Below are 21,931 nucleotides of genomic sequence, written 5' to 3'. Positions count from 1 at the left end.
TCACAGAATTGTGGAATATTCACTGTCCTCCACATCAGAGAGAAGTATACAGTTGTTCAAATTAGACTGGGAGGACAGAGATCTTCCTCACAGGTAACTTATGTAACTTCTTATAAAAGAGTCAGTTCTCTTTTGCAAAAAATCCCCTGAACAGCTGTACAGTCATTTTTTGGGGTGGGCACAAACATAATAACCATTCAGTGGCATAGTCTTGTTAGGAACAGATCTTGACAAATCAACTTGATTTCCCTCTGACAGGATAAATGGTTTGGTGCATAAAGGGAAAGGGTTTGGTGGACATGACATAACCAAATAAAGCTAAGGTTTTATAGAGTGAGACCCATGTGCCAAATTTGCCATTTTTGCAGAAACTGATTTCAGGCAGGTTCCACAATAAAGTGCAGGCCCTGCAAAAAAGCATGGGCTCTGCACTTCTGGCAGGCTCCCTGGAGAAAAAAAAGCCACTTACCAAGAATAAAATGCTGACTCCCCCTGGGGAGCCAGGAGTCCTTGTGGCTGCTGCAGGCTGGCTGCATAGCCCATGGCGGGGTTAGGGGGAGAGATATTACCAGCATGGCCAGATAGCTGCTGCCCCCGCCCCCACCCCTTGCTGCTGAATGGCTGCGAGGGCTGTCCATCATGTGGCCCAGCCCCTCTACATCAATCAGCTGTGAGGGGTGAGGCTACATGATGGACAACCCTTGCAGTGGCCAGGGTCAGGACTACTGGGGCCTCTCAGCCAGAGGCACTTGGGGGAGCACCATGCTCGACCCACAAAAATGGCTGCCAGTCCTACAGTCTGCTCATGAAAATTGGCCAGCAGCTGCCTTGAGTTCAGTAGACCCCTACTCATGAGTGACCCAGAGGAACATGAACTACATAGAGTTAACATTATTCATTAAGAAGTGAGATATTATAGAGAAACCTTGGATTGATTGATTGATTCATGGAAGATACAGAAGCCAAATATAGCCAGAGAGGACTTAGACAAGATTAGTTATCTCTGTAATGCCGAAGATAGTTCAAAGCGCTGTGTATTTTGGAAAGTAATGGTGTATTAAGGTGATGAGACCAGATAAAAAAAAGTTCTTTTATGCTGAAAGACAGAATCTTATGGCGTCTTTTGTGCCAGCAAGAACCTGTTCAACAAGATACAGAAAAGGAGAAGTTCCATTCATGTCAGCAGCAAAAACTAAAAACAATACTTGCATGTATAAAGAGCAGAATTATAGCTCAAAAAGATACTCACTTGTTTTGATATGCTGCATCTAGTTCTGGTAATCAGATTTAAAAAAATATTGGGAGAAGTCCAAAGAGGCCAACAAGAGTAATTTGAGATAGGAAATTAATCACATAGAACAGCAACTTGTTGTTAGTTATTATATTTATATTCCTACAATATCTGTGTTTAATCTAAAATTACAATCCCATGATGTCTCCCATACAGTCTCCCACTGGAGACTGAACACATCTTAAATGTTAGTGCAGGACCAAAGAGATTAGGCTAATGACCCTCAAAATAGGCACTTTGTTATATGTTAAGAAACTTTTATTTTAACTATCAGATACAGTGGTGCCACAACCCATGTAAGTACCTAGGATAAATGGAAGCCATTATCTTAAAAAAAAAAAAAAAGGAACACAGAACTGCAGCATTCATTACATTTTAACCAAGATAACCCAAATAAAAATCATGCTTTAGTCACAATACCAAGGACATAAAAAACAATCTGTCATCCTCACCCTTATGCACACTTATATTTTACCTTCTGTTCCAATGCCAGTCGATATTTCTGCTCTACCCTTTTGCATTTGTTGTACCAACTGTTTTCATCCATTATGAAAGGGGGACCAATATTTTCTGGAGTACTGCTTTCACTGCCACTGCTGCCCAGTGTTCGCAGCTCTTCTTCATCACTGCTTATGCTGTCAGAACTGAAGAACCATAATAATAAGCCACCTTTATAAGCATAATTCATTATAGTGCAAAATTAGACTTAAAAGTTAAAACACTGCTACTCTGAAAGGTAAAATATGTCAATTTCTTAAAACAAAAAAAATCAGTGAGAAAAAACAGACATACAATTAAACCTTTCACATTAATGCACTACTTCGGAATCAACTATAATACTGTAAAAATGTGTTTGTGTACTAGCTGCAAAAAGCCATGATACAGCACATGACAGGTGTACATAGAAATATGCATATATATATACAGGCAGTTATAGCTCCATTTCTTGAGGCTGAAATCTACAATACTAATTGGGGATAAGGTTAAATTTTAAATGGTGAAAGAACTAAGGGATAAGCATAATGCATCAAAGTAATAGGAAGTAGAAAGTCAGCCATCTCAGAATGCGAAGCATTAAGTTGGCAGCTCCCAGGCTCAAGCAATTGAGAATGACTAGGAAGAAATGGGATTTGATTCTAAAATGCAAACTGGTACACAAAAGGAGGATTTTTTGCTATGCTAAATGAAATTTGAAAGAGAACTTCTGCCATGACCATAGTAAAGGGCAGCAGGCCATTAGGTCTCAGAAGCTTTAATGGGGCTCTGTGCTCCTCTCTGTAGCTACCAGAGAATAAACTTAGAAAAAAATTAAGACGGGGAAGTCTCAGAAGGAAGGATTTTAATGTAAAACTAAACTTCTTCCAGAATTACAAAAATGCAACACCTTTGCTTATTTTCAGTATTAAAATTTCTAAGTAATAGATTTTTCATGTTTCATCGAGACAGATATTGGCATTTTAAATACTGTAAAAATGCCAAAGAACTCTTTTAAAGTTGGAGTAACTCTTGAAGGCAAACTACTACGGTGTGCTCAAAGTATACAATCTTTTAGGCCACATTAACAGGAACAAACAGAAGCACGAATTACAACTGAAGAATGTAAGGGCTGTATTCTGTTTCAACTTAAAGACAAACCAGCAAGCTTGTCTTCCCTCTAGCAAACATGAAAGCGTCCATAAAAACTTTTCCAACTGCAACATAATGCAATGCTGACTGAACAAACAGGATTTCTCCAAGATGTGTGTGCATTTCTCAGCATGCATATTCTATTACTAATTTGGGATAAAACATTAGTGTTGCAGTTCTTTAAGTGAACAAAAGAACATTAGACAAGCCATACTGCATCCAGTCAATGGTTCATCCATCTTAGGAGCCCATTTCCAAGGCCAGGTACAGTTACTACACTTTTACCAGTATAAGTGATTGGAAACCAGTGTATACCCACAACAGAACAGAAAGTTGGCACACAAAACCAATCAATACCCATAACACAACAGATGTTCAGCACAGAGACTGATTTCAAAATCATGGAACCAGATCTAAGATTCCCCCCACCCGCAGCCCAAAGGGTGAATGTGTGCTCTGTTCATTACCAATCTAAACTATACCACTTACAGAAAAATTTGAAACTTAAATTGATTCTACTAAAAAGTATTAACCTCTCTCCTTCTAATTTTAGTGATTGCCCATTCATTCTAGTATTCTGGGACTTGATGAATAACAGTTCCCTATTCACTTTGTCCACACACTTCATGATTTTATAGACCCTCCCTATCACATCCCTGCTTCAGCCTTCTCCTTTCCAAGCAGAAGAGTCCTAGTCTTTTTAATTTCTACTGGTATGGCAACTGCTCCATACACTTGATCTCATTTCCCTTTTCTGTACCTTCTCTAATTCTGCTACATCCTTTTAACGTTTGGAGACCAGAACTACACACAGTATTCAAGAGATGGCACACCATAGATTTGTATGACATTATATTTTCCATTTTGTTTTCAATTCCATTTTTAATGATGCCCAACAATTTATTAGGTTTTTTGATCACTACTGCATACTGAACTACGCAATTTGGTATTTTAAAAAAAAATGAGACTATCATCTCCAGAGAATACTTATAATTTCCATGTTTGGTTGTTTGTCTCAAGAGATACAATATGAAAGATATGTAATGGAATGACTAATTGTAATTCCCATCTGTTTTTTTCAAACAGAAAAATCTAGCAACCACCAATGTATATGCTTTTTTGAGATGCTTAGTTGAAGACCTTATTTTTCTCAGTCCAACATAAATATTAATTACATGCACTTTGGCAAAAAGAACAATTATGCGAGATCATAAAGGCAACATATGGTTAAACAGACCAAAGATATTCAATTCCTATGAAGAGATAAAATGCTGATACTGCAAACGACAATTGTTTATATCTGTGTCACCTTGCAAAAGTGCAAGGCCAAATACAATTATTACATTTCAGAATCAACATTATTAAAACTGAGGCTTAACAGAAACAGTGTACATAAGAAAAACATTGCTTCCTACAGGGAAAAAATAAACTATACGCACTATATACTATAATTAGAAAGTGTAAGCTTTGCTAACAGACCACTTCATATGCATCCTGATTGGAAAAAAGACAAACCCTAAGGGATGTAGGTTGAAACTAAAATATGACCGCTCATATCTGTAAGTTTGAGCCCAAGGTACGTACATCAAGATAAGCATCATTTTAGTCACCAGATGGGGAATACTTTAGCATACCAGATATCAATAAACTTCAGGATGGTAAATACAAGCTCAAATATTTAACTACCAGCTTAACTCTAAAAATAACGTAAGTTTTTAATATTTTTTTTTAAAAATCTACCTTTGGGTAAATTTCAGATAAGGTGTGTAATCTATTACAGCTGGAAAGTTGCCATCCAGTCCCTCTCCCTTCAAGCAGAAACTGATAAAATAGAGAACCATGTTATACAAGCTGAAATCTTACCAGCATACATATTTGATTTCCTTCATCAACAAAATATATCAGAAAAAAGAATGATTGAAAAATAGTTTTCAGTAACTGACCATCAACATATATGCAGAGTCTATATTGTTAATACTAAGAAAATGAAAAGTTTTGGCCTCCATTTTAGAACGTTACAATTTTTATGCATATTGGCATTCTGAGTAGAAATACAATTCGATACTTTTTCCAAGGACAAAGGGCACTGTAGTCTAGTTTGCTTTTTCTTAAGGACTTTAAACAGCTATTACTCATCAAGAACTGAGCAAAAGTTATCACACACGCAATTCAATCTACGTATTATTGCATTTTCCACACTTTAAAATCATTTGATTGTAGTAATTTCTGACACGGCTGAGCCCTTGTAATAACCTAGGCAGATAATCCCTGCCCCCAAAAACTTGTTATTTTAAATCATATTACAAATTCTTACAGATGTGCTTAACTTGATTGTAATGGAAGTTACATATACACTTACTTCAATGAACATAAGCAAATGGCTGCAAGTTTGAGGCCTAAAAGGCCAGACAAAGGGGCAAACATAGTAAACATACAAGGCAAGTAATCAAGGCAACTGACATGCCTTACCACTGTAAACACACACACACACACACACACACTTGCTGCTATGAGGAGAGAGAAGACCCTGGCAGACATTACACTTAAGATGTGATTAACTAGTTAAACATACCTTAAGTAGTAACCCAACCACACGTGCAGTTAATGGCCCAATAAAACAGGGAATAAGCCACACAGTTATACAAAATGTGTAATAACTTTGTGACTGGTTCCCTTCGCACCTTAAATTGGAAGTGTACTGAGGCTCCCAGCCTCGGAGATGTCCCTGAGGTTGGGAGCTGCAGTTAGCTGACTGGGGCTCCCAGCCTTGAGGGCGCACCAAATGACTCCAGTGCATTCTCAAGGTAGGTCTGATTAGCCGGCAGGCTTGCTACTTGCTGGATCCTAAGCTCCCCCTGCATTGGCAATACAGAGCAACTGGGATCTGATCCCCTACACATATAGCATGGCAGGAGGCACAGTTGTTCCCTGTCAAGAATACAGTGCAGTCTGTGGATGATCTCTTGTTCTGCAATTTCATATTCAAGCTGCTTTTTAAAACATTTTTGTTTAAAGGACACATTTTCTGAGGTAAATGACAAAATGTTCATGGAGAGTGAAGTGTTCTGCCATGGGCTTTTGTGTATTTCTGGAATTTATGTTAATTGGTGTCCATTCCTTTTTTTACCTTGCCTTGTTTGGCCAATGTAGACAATCAAGGTGAACCATACGCAGGCTATGGTGTGCAGGATATGGGAAGGGGCAGGTGAATGAACTTTGGATATTATCATTTGTGTTATTTGGTTCAGTGATTCAGTGGTGATTGGTTCCAGTTATTTTAAGTAGGTTCCTCACCATCCTGGAAGGGGACCAGACTCTGCTTTAAATATAATGAGCAGGGAGTTTCAAGGCCCATACATCTCACACCTGGAAGATGATCAAGTCAAGTGACATCTTCCAGGAAAACAAAGCCAAAAATAAGGGAACATCTAATTAGTACACATGCCAAAGTAGTAAAATAGGGTAAACCTAAAACGGTATCTGTATGGTAATTGGTTTTCTTATGTGATCCAATCCAATTGTTTTTTATAGTTATCCTATGTATAATAAAAGATGTAACCTTCTATCACACTTCAAGCTTGTAAACTACTGTGCATTTTCCCGCTGCCAGGGACAAAGCCAAACCATATGGAGCCAGGGCCTTGCCAACTCAACCACTTGCAACAGATGCGTCTAAGGGCTGAGAGCTTTAAGTGACAATCCTGTTGTCCTTAGCATTGAATTGCTACAATATCAAACCTGAGTGAGATCTAACCTTGGCTCTCTTGATTTGAGTGGCTACAGGGAACCCTGTTCTAGATCCCCAAAGTAGGCATCTGCTCTGACCCTACTGACCAGAAGGTAGTTGTAATGCAATTTGCTACAGACAATGGATTTACGTTATGATCATTAGGATGAAATCTGGTGGCGCGGAGATAGCTGTAGCAGTCAGTCAGTTTCCAATGAAATGGAAACTGTTTACATGATCATTGCAAAGTTTCACAGAGATGTTCAAGAAATGAGTGTGATGGATGGAGTATTCAAGGTTTGATAGAGGAGTAAAAATTGTTAAAGTCCTGGTACAGTTTCTCTGGAGATCCTTCCCATTGTGTCTACACATTAAAGATGTCATTAGTGTACCTTTTAAATACCAGGGGTATGATGGGGCATCTGTGGAGGAGGTAGATTTCAAGGTCTGTGATAAATATATTGATGTACTAATAAAATATCCACATACCCAGGGCAGTACAAAGTTTTTGAAGGTCTAGGGACTTGCCATAGCTGAAATAGTGCATGGGACAAAGCAAGAATCTGAAGGAAATGGAAGCAGTGTCATCATAGCGGATAATGTAATCCATCTTCATGGGGAGATTTTGGTGTACAGTGATGAGATGACCTTGATGGCTAACAGAGTTTGGTGGAAGTCTGTCAATGGAATCTGGTTTCCTGAGAAAATCTATGGTATCTGGCAGCTCCAGTGGTATACGGAAATAGGAAAGAGTCAACACAGCTAGGCATTTCTTCTGCGACTGTGCCAATGCCAGAGACAATTGGGCATTGTAGGTTGCCTGGCTTGTGGATCTTCTTGTCTGGTCTGAGTTCCTGGGAGTTAGAAGCATATATTTTCTCCTGCATTTCTAGAAATAGTCTGTAAGTGGGTATATGGTTCCCTCGGATATTGTTCCCTGAGGTCTTTCGTCAGTGAAAAGTGGTTTTAGGAAAAGAATGGGATGGAAATCCTTCACAGCACAGCATTCACCTTAAGGTTATTGTTCTTCATGTGGAAGAGGTGGAGAGTGTGTAGAAGTCATACAAAGCACTGGTTGATGGGACAAGTTTCTAAAATCTTATACAAATATTTGAAAATGCAAACCTATGTAGAGTGTGTGTATGTGTGTGTGTACATATGTACACATGCCCCATTATAAACCCAAACTTACAGACTACCCTGCTATTTTAAGGTTCTCTCCTTAATTTGAACAAAGTTAAAGAACAAGAATTATTATAGAAATAAGAAAACTTTCATCGCACTAATAAGTGGCATAAAATTTCAGAACCAAATAATTTTAAATAAAAGCAGTTAGAATTACACAGAATATCTGCTGTATGATCAAGTACTTGTCAAATAACTTAAGTACCTGAAATCAATAGCATTGAGTCCCAACAACATGCCAGCAAGCATATTTGCTTCTTCACCCAAGACAATTGCTCCATCCTCATAAAATCTCCTGTAAGAGAAAGATTTCAGCTTAAACCCATGCCTTTTAATGAACACCAGTCTGTATTCTAAGTAACGATTTAGTTATTAAATCATTCAACCTATAAACACTAAAATCCTATTTTTGGTTTAGGTTTCGTTAAACTGTACTTGAAGATTATTTTAAGCCATAGTATTCACATTTCACTTTCAACAGCTGACTATATTATGTTTTTATTTTATGTTTTGTGCAAACTGACTATATAAAATACTTTATACAACGCAGTTCAGACAGAATAGTCATAGAAGCTCTGGTTGCTTGAATGGTATCCACTTTTTATCTCTAATAAATCAAAGTTTAAGATCTCCACAAAGCAACAAATTCAAAAGGGAAAAAAACTGTGTTCCGTAATGAAAAAGTTTTACATAAAAAAAATGAGATAACAGTAAACGAGGTAACTATATACATACTACTGAATGCATTAAGGATTTATATCACTGCCTCAAGAAATAGTGATAAAAAGGATGGGAAAATGAGCAGGAAAAGAACAAATCTATCATATTCCTTATGAAATTAAAAATTTACATCCGGTATACTGAAAGAACAAGTTCCACTCTAAAATGCAATTTTTGCCATTTCTCTGAGTAGACTGCATAAGTTTTATTATAAAAGTTTCAAACATACTGCATAGATTTCATAGACATTAGGGCTGGAAGGGACCTCGGAAAATCATCGAGTCCAGCCCCACGTCGAAAGGGCAGGAAGTCAGCAGGGGTCATAGGATCCCAGCAAGACAAGCATCCAATTTACTCGTGACGGTGTTTACTGTAGGTGCTTGAACCACCTCCGATGGCAGGCTGTTCCAGAACTTGGGGGCTCAGACAATAAAGAAATTCTTCCTTATGTCCAGCCTAAAGTGGTCTTGCAGGAGTTTATAACCATTTGACCTTGTCATCCCTTGGGGCGCTCTGGTGAACAAATATTCACCCAGACACTGGTGGTCATCCCTAATAAACTTATAGGTGGCCATCAGATCGCCTCTGAGCCTGCGCTTTTCCAGGCTAAAGAGCCCCATGGCTCTCAGCCTGTCGTCATAAGGTCTGTTTTCCCGATCTCTGATCATGCGTGTGGGTTCTTCTCTGGACTCTCTCAAGCTTCTCCACATCCTTTTTGAATTGTGGAACCCAAAACTGGATGCAGTACTCCAGCTGCAGCCTCACCAAGGCTGAGTACAAGGGGAGAATGACGTCCCAGGATAAGCTTGAGAAGCATTGATGGATACAAGCCAGCGTTTTGGTCGCTTTACTAGCCGCAGCATCGCGTTGCAGGCTCATGTTCATCTTGTGGTCAATGATGACCCCCAAGTCTTTTTCTTCCATAGCGCTAGCCAGTGTAGCACTGCCAAGCCTATAAGGGTGCTGCAGGTTTTCCTCCCAAGGTGCAGAACCTTGCATTTTCCAGTATTAAACACCATCAGGTTCTCGTCCGCCCATTTGCTGAGCCTGTCCAGGTCAGCCCGGATCGCCCTCCTGTCTTCTGGTGTGGACGCTTTGCCCCAAAGTTTGGTGTCATCGGCAAACTTGGCCACTCCGCTTCTGACTCCAATGTCACATCATTAATGAAGCTGTTGAACAATATGGGTCCAAGGACAGAGCCTTTGGGGACCCTACCGGTCACAGGGCACCATGACAATCGACTTCCATCAATTACTACCCTCTGGGTCTGACCACGGAGCCAATTTCTCAGCCATCGAATCATGGTGGATCCAAGGCCGCAATTGGCCAGTTTTGCCAAGAGGTGATCATGAGATACCAGATTGGAGGCTTTTTTGAAGTCAAGATGTATGACATCAATCTCTTCTCCCTTGTCCAGGTGATAGGTCACCTGGTCGTAGAAGGAAATGAGATTGGTCAAGCAAGACCTACCCCCAACAAACCCGTGCTGGCTATCCCTCAGGATGTTGGCATCGGCCAGTCCATTAAGAATGGCCTCTTTAATAAACTTTTCTAAGATCTTCCCTGGGATAGAAGTCAGGCTGATGGGCCTATAGTTTGCCAGATCCACTTTCCTCCTTTTGTTAAAGATCAGCAGCACATTGGCGTTCTTCCAATCTTTGGGCACTACACCAGAGCGCCAGGAGTTCTCCAAGATCCGTGCCAGAGGCTGGGCTATGATGCTTGCCATCTCCTTGAGTACCCTGAGGTGTAGATTGTCAGGGCCAGCTGACTTGAAGGCATCCAGCCTCTCAACATGTTCCTTCATGAGCATTAATGGAGGGCAGGGGATCTCCCTCACCCAGACTTCCCTGCCCCGTAGCAGGCATGGGCGTCCCATGGGACTGATGAAAGACCGACACAAAGTACCCATTTAATAGGCTGGCTTTTTCCTGGGCATCAGTTGTCAGCTGTCCCTTCTGGTTCAGCAGGGTCCAACGTTGCCCTTGCTTTTCCTCCAGCTCCCCACATATCTGAAAAAGGACTTTATATTGTCCTTGATGCTTGAAACTAGTTGGAGTTCAGTTGCAGCCTTGGCTTTCCCGGTTTGCTTCCTGCAGGACTGGACCAGTGCAGAATATTCCTCCTTGGAGGTGAATCCCATCTTCCAACCTTTGTAGGCCTTTCTTTTTAGCCTCAGGAGGTCCATTAGATCCCTGGAGAGCCAGGGGGGCTGCTGTGCTCTCTTGCTGCGTTTCCTCCAAGATGTAACAGAATTAGCTCGTGCATTTAGGATTGCTACCTTGAGGAGCAACCACTCTTCCTGAACTCCCGTCCCCTAGTAGTCCCTTAGGGCCTCACTGACAAGCCTCCTGAGCTTGTCAAAGTTGGCTTTCCTGAGGTCGAGGACTTCCATGTTGCTGACTGACTTGCCGGCTTTACGGCGGAGGGTGAAGGTGTTCAGCCCGTAGTCGCTGTCACCCAGCTTCCCATCAATCACTAGGTCACCGATTAGGTCATCCCCAGTAGCCAGTACCAGGTCGAGCAGCGCTTTACCTCTCGTTGCCCCACATGAACCACTTTAACTGGTATAGAGTACATGTTGCAAAGAAGAAAAGCTAGATTCTGTTTTCTCTAATTATTACTTTAAAATTTCAAGTTTAAAATTGCCTGATAGAGATGTTTTTATTATAATTTTCTATTATGAAAGGTACATCGGCCAAAGTTTTCATGTGTGTGCTTTCCACCCTAATCCAGGTAAACAAAGTAGTTAATCTATTGAAGGCCATCATGATTATAAAAACTAGTTTCGTTTATGAGATAAGAATCCATCATCTCCGTGCAGACCGCAATCCTGTGTGGATTGTTAATCTACAATCCAACCATGATTTCTTGCACCAAATTTTTGCATCCAAGTTGGTTTTGAAAATGTTTAAAAACAGCTACTCTGAAGTTATAAATTCATAGATGCTAGGGTCAAAAGGGACCTCAACAGATCGAGTCCAGCCCCCTACCTAAGCAGGAAAGAGTGCTGGGGTCAGATGGCCCCAGCCAGATGCCTATCCAGCCTTCTCTTAAAGACCCCCCAAAAGTAGGGGACAGCACCACCTCCCTTGGAAGCCCATTCCAAATTTTGGCTACCCTTACCATGAAGAAGTTTTTCCTGATATCTAGCCTAAATCTGCTCTCTGTCAGTTTGTGACCATTGTTCCTTGTTACCCCCAAGAGGCACCCTGGTGAAGAGAGCATCTCTGATCTCCTGCTGCATTCCCTTAATGAATTTGGAGGCAGCCACAAGATCACCTCTCAGCCTTCTCTTGCGCAGACTGAAGAAGTACAGGTCCCTCAGTCTCTCCTCACAGGGCTTGTCCTGTAAGCCCCTAACCATACGAGTGGCTCTCCTTTGGACCCTCTTGAGTTTATTAACATCCTTCTTGAAGTACGGTGCCCAAAACTGGATGCAGTACTCCAACTGCAGTCTGACCAACGTCACATAGAGGGGATGTATCACCTCCTTGGTTCTATTAGTTATGCATCTGCTGATATGTGATAAAGTGCAATTAGATTTCCTGATGATTTTGTCACACTGACAACTCATGTTCATCTTGGAGTCTACTATGACTCTGAAATCCCTTTCTGCTTCTGTGCTGCTGAGAGGGTCACTTCCCAGCCAGTAGGTGTGCTGGATGTTTTTGCGCTCTAGGTGATTGTGGTCTCTGTTGATGAGGGGGCACAGTTGGCATTGGGGTCTGGAACAAGGCCTGATACCTTGGGAAAAACTGGAGTTACATAATCTGTTGCTGGAGAGACACTGCTTGAAATTGGGGGACTGCCTATAAACCGGAACAGGCTCATCGCCATGGCTAGCTTGAGATGATCATTATTTTCCCTGAGAGGCTGGATGTCATTAATGTGTCCAAGGTGTTCAAGCTGAAAAGATTTTGTTCTTTTTGTGACAGGGTTGGTATTGTAACAGATTGGGGTGAGGGCTGAGTCTGCCTCTCGATTCAAGTGCTATGAATTGTGGATTGGAAGTGTAGAAATCTCTGTTCACTTTCATAAATGTGTGCATCCTGGTAAGTAAGACCGGAGCAAATCTAGTTGCAATGAAGAGTGTAGCTGTGTAGATGCTGGATCTAGTGATGTGCTTAGACATGTGGTAATGTGGAAGTAGCTGTAGAAGTTGGTTAATTCACAATACAATATGGTGGTCATGTGGTGAGTGCAAAGTTTCACAAAGGTGTCCAAGACATGAATATGTTGGGTGGAGTATTCCAGAGTCAGTTTAATGGAGGAGTGAAAGTTGTTCAAGTCCTGGTGGAATCCGTCTAGAGAGTCCTTCTCATATGTCCACACAAGTGTCCCTTAGGTATACCAGAAAAAACAAAGGGCAGCAGCAGAAGTGAACTTCAAGGTCTGTCATAAAGATATTGGCATATCAGGGGCTATGCATATGGCTGTGGCAGTACCATTTGTTTGTAGGTATAGGAGTGAAACCTGAAATAGATGTGCATGAGGACAATGAGAAAGCTTGATTGAAACAGAAGTGGTGTCATGGTCATGGAGAACATGTCTTATGGCTTGTAATCTGTCTGGGTGGGGAGGGGAGGAAGTATGCTATGATGGTATAAAGGAGTGACATTCATGGTGGCTAACAGGGTGTTTACTAGAAGCTTGTCAATGCAAATCTAGTTTCTTGAGAAAAATCAGTGGTGTCCTTCAAATTGCCCTATTCCCATACGTCACTAGAGCAGGGGCTGAGTCACTGTAGCCAGATACTTCCTCTATGATGGTACCAATGCCAGAGACAATGAAGTAACCAGGTGCTATGTTTGTAGACCTTGGATAACAAGAAAGGAAATGCCTGGTCTGAGTTCCCAGGAGCTGGAAGCATAAATTATATCCTGTGTTACCAGAACTAGTGTCTTTCAGAGGTAGTGTAGTCTCTCCTCTGATTGTCAGACCCTCCTTGGAAATCTAACAAGGAACATGATGAAAACCCTTGAAAGACTGAGAGGTATAGAAGTCAAGCTGTTAAAAATTCCCTCTATTCAGTATTGCCTTAATCAAGGTGCAGCTTCCCCAAGTAACTTGACAGTTGACAAGATAGTTATGGGAACAACAGAGCAGATTAGAATGGTAATACACTGATACCCAAGAGGAAGGAATAATATCCAGCTATGTTTATACATATACCAGTCTATGAAGAAGAATGCATATGTAAAGATGCACTGTTTGACCAACCATCAGACGGTGAATAAAGGCTATTTGGTTTCTTTTATTCACTAGTGAACCTGCAGCAGTGGGACTAGTATAAGTGTCCCTGGAAGCTGAAACATTTTCTCTCTACAAAAATGTAATTCACACAATTTCAAACAAAGCTTCAACAGCTTTTATAATCAGAAAGGGACACAGAAGTTTTGAATTATGGCAAATGCTAACTAACAAATATCAGTCTCTAGATTAGTATGCAAGCACAGAACTATTTATTGCTTATGATTTTTGATTAAATGGCAAGTTCATTCCCAGACCCAAATCCCTTGCTGAAGCAACATTTTAAAGTTTTAGCATAAAAAAAAGTAAAACATTAGAACACCTGGTTGTTTTGAAGTCTCTCAGAGCTGTAGAAATGTATTCAGACAAATGTTTTTCCATAAGTGCTACTCTGATCCAGGCTCTGCCCTAAGAGGAAGAACAAATAACATTAAAAATCTTAAACTAAATAAAATGAAGCACTTTTCAGTTTTCATTTGTAGTTCTGGAAAGCAGACCCATATAGCTGGAGGAGAAAAGCCATTAACAATATAAATGTGTTGCCTACTACAGTGATAAGGAGAAGAAAAAAGTAGAGAACGTGTTTGTGTCATTTTACAGGGGCACTGAAATAAGTACTGTGAATCAAGAATCTTTACTTTTACATGTGATATGCCTGCAGATACAGGCATACAGAGCAAGAGAGGGGCCTACGTATTACTTAGGCTAAAGATTCTTAGGTCACAATTCTTAGTTGAATGCTCTTGTAAGACAACACAAACATATTTTCTACTCTTAATCTTTATAGATAGTGTATGTCATAGAAGTGTTTAAATCTGACTTAGTGCAAACAGATTTGAAAATTCTGTAGACTCTCCACGTATTGTAGTGCACCTTTCCAACACTGTATTATATTCTACCTCAGCTTGTTGACATATTGGTATTTTTACCTATATTTAAAATCTAATATGGGTCTGCCCATGTATAAAACCATTAATAATTTTTATTTTTCATAAATAGCTAGAAATACAGCCCATACATTTTCTAATTAAAATTTAAACTCATAATTCACTGCTACCAGCCAAGTATATATCAAAACACATGCTCCTAACCCGCATTAATGAATTAGAAAGTGCACAGTTTAGATCACACATCAAGATTCTTAATACTGTGGCAAAGTAGAGTTGGAAGTAATATGTGAATCATTACAGTTGTCAACAATCTCTGATTTCATACACCTCTAGAAAGAGTTGAAAAATTTGGGCAGAGCAAGTCCTTACTTCTAGAATAAATGTGTTAAAGAACTTGGACAGACTGCTGGGCATTTGGACATGCTTTTTATAGTTAAGCAAGCTAACTTAAACACTGTGTGTTTAATGCAGAGAGTCAGAATTCAAAAGACACAGTATTTCAAACAGTGTATTTACAGTAATCATAATGTTACATTATTTAAGCAGACCATCATGACTTGCAACATCCAGCAAACCTATCCCCAATTTAACATGGCAAATCATCTTGTTACTAAAAATTAAAAAGTATATATGCAGCTCTTTGCCCCATGACAAAATTTCTAGCAAAAATGCTAGATCAGATTATAGTCCATTATCTCAATTTATATGAACTGTGTTCATTAAGGATAATAACATATTAAATCACGCTTGTGGAAACAAATCAAGAGAAAGATACATTTTTGTTGTCATTTGATATAGATAAATATATTGATGGAATACAGCGGAACTTGGTTTGAAGTCTTGTCCAATATGAACATTTGCCGTTAGTCACTTAAGTGTCTGTTTTTTATGCCAGCCAAAAAAGGAGCCATGCAAGTTAAATGTCCCTCATCTAAATTAAACTGGAAAACTAGACAGGAGTGTGAATTGTCATTTTTATTTTTACAATATCCCAGGAGCCTTTTGCATAAATAAGGCATAAATAATTTAAAAATCACAGGAGTAAAAATTTGCCAGACCATCAAAAAGCTGTCATTAGCACAAGGGCTATATTTTTATCCAATCCAAACATTCCCTTAAATAAACATCTAAGGAAATCCAAGAATTCAGAAAACACTTAGCTTTATGCCATGCTTCAAACACTAGCAATAAGTTTTCCAGACTTCAAGAAGTCAATCCTCCAGAAAATATTTATGTATACATAAGCAACAGATTCTATAAAATTCTGATGCATCTGCGTTTCAAACAACCTAGAGAAGCTGTGCAGTTTAAAATGTCGAACTACTATACTGGGGGGGGGGGGGCCAGGGGAGAGAAGGAAGAAGAGAAGAATGAGGCAGAGAACCAGTAAGGATCCTTGCTCTCATGTGCTGAGCTGTCTATGGGTACCCCTTCAGAGGCATGAAAAGCTCCAGCCAGGGGGGTGGATGACACTGTTCCTGTATATCTTCATAGCCATTTTGATGCATCCCAGAAGCTCAGGAGCTGCATGAACCTGAAGCACTCCAAACTTGAAGGCTGCTAAATGGACCAGGATTTGGAGTACTTCAAATGTATGTTTGTTTGTCCATACCCAGAGATAAAAACTCCACCATTTAAAAAAAAAAAAAAACACAGAAAATGTTTTTATACAAAATTCAGAAAAGAACTTATACAGAATATTGACCAGGACTCAGCATAGTTAAATTGCAAAGACTCATTTAACACAGTACACTGTTCCAAACATTATAAGCCCCATTAAAACAGCCATTCCAAATCAACAGTGGTTTGGGGGGTATTTTAATGTAGTCCAAGCAGCAACTCTTTACTAAATAAGAAATATGGTTATTGTGTAAATATGCTAGGTTATAATGAATTAATAAGTCACGCTCTCAAAAAATTTACTCGCTTTATTTATGAAAGGTTATTGCAAAGCTTTGGGATAGAACAGGGGGGTTTTTCCTTCCATCAGTGACAACCACTGCGAAAACTATTTTGATTCAAATAAAAAAGCAATGCGTTTTCAAGACCAGAAAAGTTGAGGAATGCAAGCATTTGGTGAGCTATTCCAAGAACATTTTCCAATTTATTTAACAATCAAATCTAAACTTTACTTAGCTCACTTGCCCATTAGATTACTCCTTCAAAATCAGATATAACATTTTTCATCTTTTCCAGCAAATCAGTTTTACAGAAAAAGCTAAACTTTCATAGAAACAATGACTTGTGGTTATTTAGGAAACAACCAATATAACAGCAGTTCATATCTGTTTTTGCATACAGTTTCCTGAAGTGTCCATTGTAGAGGAATGCTTGGAAAAGAGGGCTTACAACTGTCGGTAGCACAATGAACGGAGGATATGTTACTTTACACCAGTCAGCTTAAAAACACATGTATACTGAACAGCAATACATATTGGTGAAAATATGGTGAGATTTTATAGAAAATATACTGGACAAATGCAATCATATATTGCTAGGATGATATTGATAACCAGGTTTTATAAACTGCTGGACACATATTACTTAATGATCCTTTGGCAACTCAAGATTTCATGGCAGAAATGATCAAAGAAATGTGTCGCACATTTGCTTTTGAACTTGCTAAAAATTACTGATGAATGGAAAACCAGACATGGTCCAAAACACAAGGAATGGTTCCAAAAAACATATGGGCAGTTGTTAACGAATAAATTATATATCCATTAAAGAGACAGTAGATATTTGGTTATCATTTACTCAAAGTATATTAGTCTGAACATAAAACAGCACAAATATCCCATTTTAATATTAATCACAGCAGGCATGATTCACTCCATTTAATAAAATCATGCATGCTAGATAGTATAAAGAGGATCATCCTGTAACAGGGTAAAACCCTGTTCAATAGAGAGATTTGAGGATTATCGTACTTAATTTTTTAAGCAAAGAACTAAGCTCACTGTTGTACCATTTTATTTGTGATATTTACATAGAGATGATTTATAAGCCTGGCAATACTTCCTAAATATATAGTTATTTTAAAAGTTGTAAAGGATTTTACAGGATATACCTATTAATATCTTCTGGATTATAAAATAAAACCCATACCATACATCCAGTAAATATTGTAATATATAATATATTCAACATTTTTCTTTCTTACCTTGGCTCTAGAAGAACTGACATTCTCCATGTTCTCAATGCTGCAGATGCAATTGTGTGATACCTTACGGCACGCAACTCGAATATAGTCCCAGAAGCTACGAGGGCTTTCATAACCAAACCAGGTGATATGCCCTTAATACACAAAATAACAGGCAAAATATGAATTGCTAGATGTAATGAAAACAATCAGAAAATTATTTTGAACACATCCTAAGTTTGATCTACACTACTGCACTGACACCCAAGGAACTATATAATGCGTTATGATAAAAAGTGAGCTGTACTAATATAGTGTAGCCTATTCTGAAACCACAGTATAGATAAAAATGTTTAATGTTAAAAAAAGATGTCTTGCAATAGTACAGAGAACTTATAATAGGAGTCAAGAGTCCCAAGTCAAGTAAGAACTGCACAAACTCACGGAAACTCCAAGATCTTTGTGGACTATGGACAGATAATGCCAGGTATGTCACTAGAGAGAAGAATCAAAACCAGAAAGAGAACACATACAACAAGGAGTGATTTTTAAAAACATGAAAACGTATGCCAGTTCATGCTACAGTAGAAATGCCTCTAGACCAAGCAGTAGTAGAGCTTGGGGCCTTGCAGGTTGATTTCCAATGGAAAAGAAATTGATGTGGAACGATGCATTTTCTTATTAAATCTTTTTTACATTATAGATGAAAAACAGACTTCACAGGATCATAGGAAAAGGTAGGGCTGAAAGGAACCTTACAGACTCCCTGCTCATGGCAAGATCACCCCTGACTAAACTAAACTGATCAAATCTCTCTCCAACATGCTCTTGAAAATTTCAAGTGATGGAGCTTCTATAGGTAAAATACTTGACCACCCTCAGAGTCAGAAAGTTCTTCCTAATCCCCAACCTAAATTTCTTCTACCTCAGCTTGAGGCCATTGCTCCTAGTCCTGTGCCCTACAGCTGCAAAGAAAAGCCAATCTTTATCTATCTGCTCTATAAACTGTCCTTCGGGTATCTGAAGACTTATCAAATCCCCACTCAGTCTTCTCTTTTCCACACTAAATAACCCTAGCTTTTCAGCCTTTCCTCATAAATTATGCTTCCTATACTTCTAATCATTTTTGTGGCTCTGTGTTGGACTCTTTCCCATTTATCCATATCCTTCAAGTGTGCAGCCCAAAACTGGATACAGTACTCCAAGTAAATCCTCATGAGTGCTGTCCAATTTATCCAGATCATTCTAGATTCCAGCCCTACACTCCAAAGGTTTGCAACTCTACCCAAATTAGTGTCATTCTCAAATTCGCCATGCATGTACTCAATCCCAAATCATTACTAATGACATTAAACACACCCCTGGGGAACTCCACTAGAGACCTCCATCCATCTAGCCATTGATGACTACTCACTTAACACAATGACTCAGTCATTTATTTACCTTAATTTTGTCTAGTCCTTACTTCCTTAGCCTGTTGATGAGAATGTCAGAGGAGACTGTGTCAAGGCATGTCACATCTAATGCTCCCTATCTACAGAGCCTATCATCTTATCATAGAAAGAAATCAGGTTGTTAAGGTATGATTTTTTTCTTTGTGAATCCATGTTGGTTGTTCCTGATCATCTTGTTTTCCTCTAAGTGGTTCACAATGGATTTGTTCAGGAACTGGTCTATGATCTTTCTAGGTATTGAGTTCTGACTGGTATGCAACACCCCGTATCCTCCTTCATCCCCTCCTTCAAGATGGGCACTACATTTGCCCTTTTCCAATCATCCAGGAACTCACTTGACCTTTGCAAGTTGTCAAGGAGAATAGCCAATGGCTCCAATATTACCTCACTGAAGTCTTTAGTACACTACGATGCATCCCATACAGCCCTTCTCATTTCAAAGTGTTCACCTTCTTCAAGTAATCCCTAACTTGGTCTTCTACTCTAGGCTGTCCATTTCCTTTCCTATCTTAGCTGTCAATTGCACACATCTGGTAGCTGACCTTATTTGTGAAAAGTGAAGTGAAAAAAATGGCATTCAATATTTCAGTTTTGTCTGCAATATCCCTAATTAGATTCTGTATTCTGTAAAGGACATATGGTTTCTCAGGTGTGTCTCATACTTTTGACATACTTACAGAATCCCTTTTTGTTGCCTATGTCCATTGCCAGTTCCATCTGAAATTGTAGCTTGCCCTTCCTAATTTTTTTCCTACACTCCCGTATTTTATTTATACCCCTCCCTAGTACAATAACCAAGTTTCCACTTTTTGAAGGCTCTTTTTTGAGGTTTAACTCACTTAAGAGACTTCTTTTGATCTAAACTGGCTTTCTGTGGCTGTTCTGGCATATTGAGATAGCAACTGGGTGATTTTTCTTCTAAAGTTTTGGCCAGGTCTATTGCTCATTCTTTCACAAAAGCATATAGGTGTGGATCCAGGGACATTATTGATGTCTGAACAAGATTAAAGAAAATGGTTACTTATGTCACAAGATTCATAATGAATCATGGCATCAATTCTAAGCAGTCTATGAATAGGGGAATAATAAAACTGATTAATTTTAGATAACTGGATCCCCTCACTTTTCTGCATGGTATGGTATGCCTACCAAGACATACTGGAAGGTTCAGCAAATGTGCTATGCAAATGTCTTCTGAAATATCAAAGTAATTTGTACTCCCTTTTCTTATTTTAGTGATAGTCACTGTTTCACATCCATCCACTGCAGGTACAAAATGATTTTTGCTCTTCAGCATAGGAGGTAGGACACCAAAATATTTTCATGGTAATAGTTTCATTTCTGACTGAAGTGAAACTGGAATGCACTTCTGAGCTTAACCAGCTGGTGTGTAAATATTGGAATAACTAAGTGTTGGGCTCTAATAATATCACTTGCTCTTGTTGAATTTAGGTTATGATTCAAATTAGAATGAACTGCCCTACTAAATATACCACTTTGAAAATGTGGGGCAGAAACAACACCTTTTTTAAAATGTTTGCTAGAAGTAGATGACAGTTTAGACTATTTCTAGATTTCTGTCATATGATATGGAATACAAAATTGAACATTCTGTCAACAAGAACCTACTGTGTTTAAAGATATATGCTATATTTACTCAATTCCAAGATGAATCCCCTCCCCCCCATTTAACATGGGGAAAAGAGATCCTCATCTTGGAATCATGTATGAGGCATAGTGGGAGGCAGGCAGCTACTGCAGCTCTGGTTCCAGCTCCAATCCTGGGTCAGGGCGAGAGCCACAGCTGCTGCCACCTCTGCACCCCTCCTGTTCCTCTGCACCCTTGAGCCCTTTTCAGATTTAGCAACTTCTAATTCATGTAATTAAATAAAAATATAGGAACTCTTAGCAAAGTACTATTTAATCATAACAGTAAAAAACAAAGAACAACATAAGAAAAAAATGCATTTATAAAAATAACACTAACATACACAAAATGTCTACTTTTTCTGCTGACACCTTTAACCCTGCAAAGAAAATGAACTGCTACTCTTTAGATAGATTCATCTTTCCTCCAAGTTCTTGACTTCAGAGATCACAATTCTCAACCACCACTCCAGGAATTGTGCTTTAGACTCCAAGGCTTTCTGATCTCAAACACGGAAACCAAATTTCTCTTAGTCTCTCAGTAATATATCCACTGAACTTGTCAGGCAGTTGGAAGGGGACAATAAGAACAAATATTCAGTCAGCAAATTCTGCAAAACCTTTCAAATCCATTTTTTCCTACAATCTAAAACTTTACCTTCATTCTAAAAAATGAACATGGTCTTGAGCATCAGGGTTCCTGGTTTTTTCTGTTTCAAAATTGTAAATACTCTGATTAACCACAACAAGCCCCCCCAATTCTCTGGTTAAAAATCCCAAGATCCACATCTTTTCCGCAATTACAATGAAGTGGCACAATATAAGCAAGTATCAGTTGAACACAATGTTTCACTGACATTGCGACTGGGCGGTACATATTGAGGGCTATAGATTGTACAGAAAGGACAGAGTGGGGAAAAGGTGGGGAGGGGTTGCGCTCTATGTTAAGGAGCAATATACATCAACCCTCATCAAGACAGAATCAAAGGATGAGGA

General features: G+C 39.2%; 1 protein-coding gene across 5 annotated transcripts in view; it reads right to left on the bottom strand.

Moving 5' to 3' along the window:
- The window catches only part of RUNDC3B (RUN domain containing 3B), an 87,390-nt gene that overhangs the window by 45,534 nt on the left and 19,925 nt on the right, over positions 1–21,931 (bottom strand). For all 5 annotated transcript variants that reach the window (XR_002100627.1, XM_019532776.1, XM_019532782.1 and 2 more), the window contains exons 3-7: positions 17,856–17,989; positions 14,125–14,210; positions 8,035–8,124; positions 4,658–4,738; positions 1,767–1,935 (exon numbers count right to left, since the gene is read on the bottom strand). Coding sequence is in view for 4 of the 5 variants with exons in the window: in XM_019532776.1 (XP_019388321.1) it covers positions 1,767–1,935; positions 4,658–4,738; positions 8,035–8,124; positions 14,125–14,210; positions 17,856–17,989 (560 nt within the window). In the remaining variant the exon portion in view is untranslated. The remainder of the gene's footprint in view (positions 1–1,766; positions 1,936–4,657; positions 4,739–8,034; positions 8,125–14,124; positions 14,211–17,855; positions 17,990–21,931) is intronic.

This window comes from Crocodylus porosus, unplaced genomic scaffold (genome assembly GCF_001723895.1).
Source record: "Crocodylus porosus isolate Cpor-Errol unplaced genomic scaffold, CroPor_comp1, whole genome shotgun sequence".
Classification (NCBI taxonomy): Eukaryota; Metazoa; Chordata; order Crocodylia; family Crocodylidae; genus Crocodylus; species Crocodylus porosus.
The sequence above is the reverse complement of the archived record's forward strand: the minus strand, read 5'-3'. Positions and strand labels throughout refer to the sequence as shown.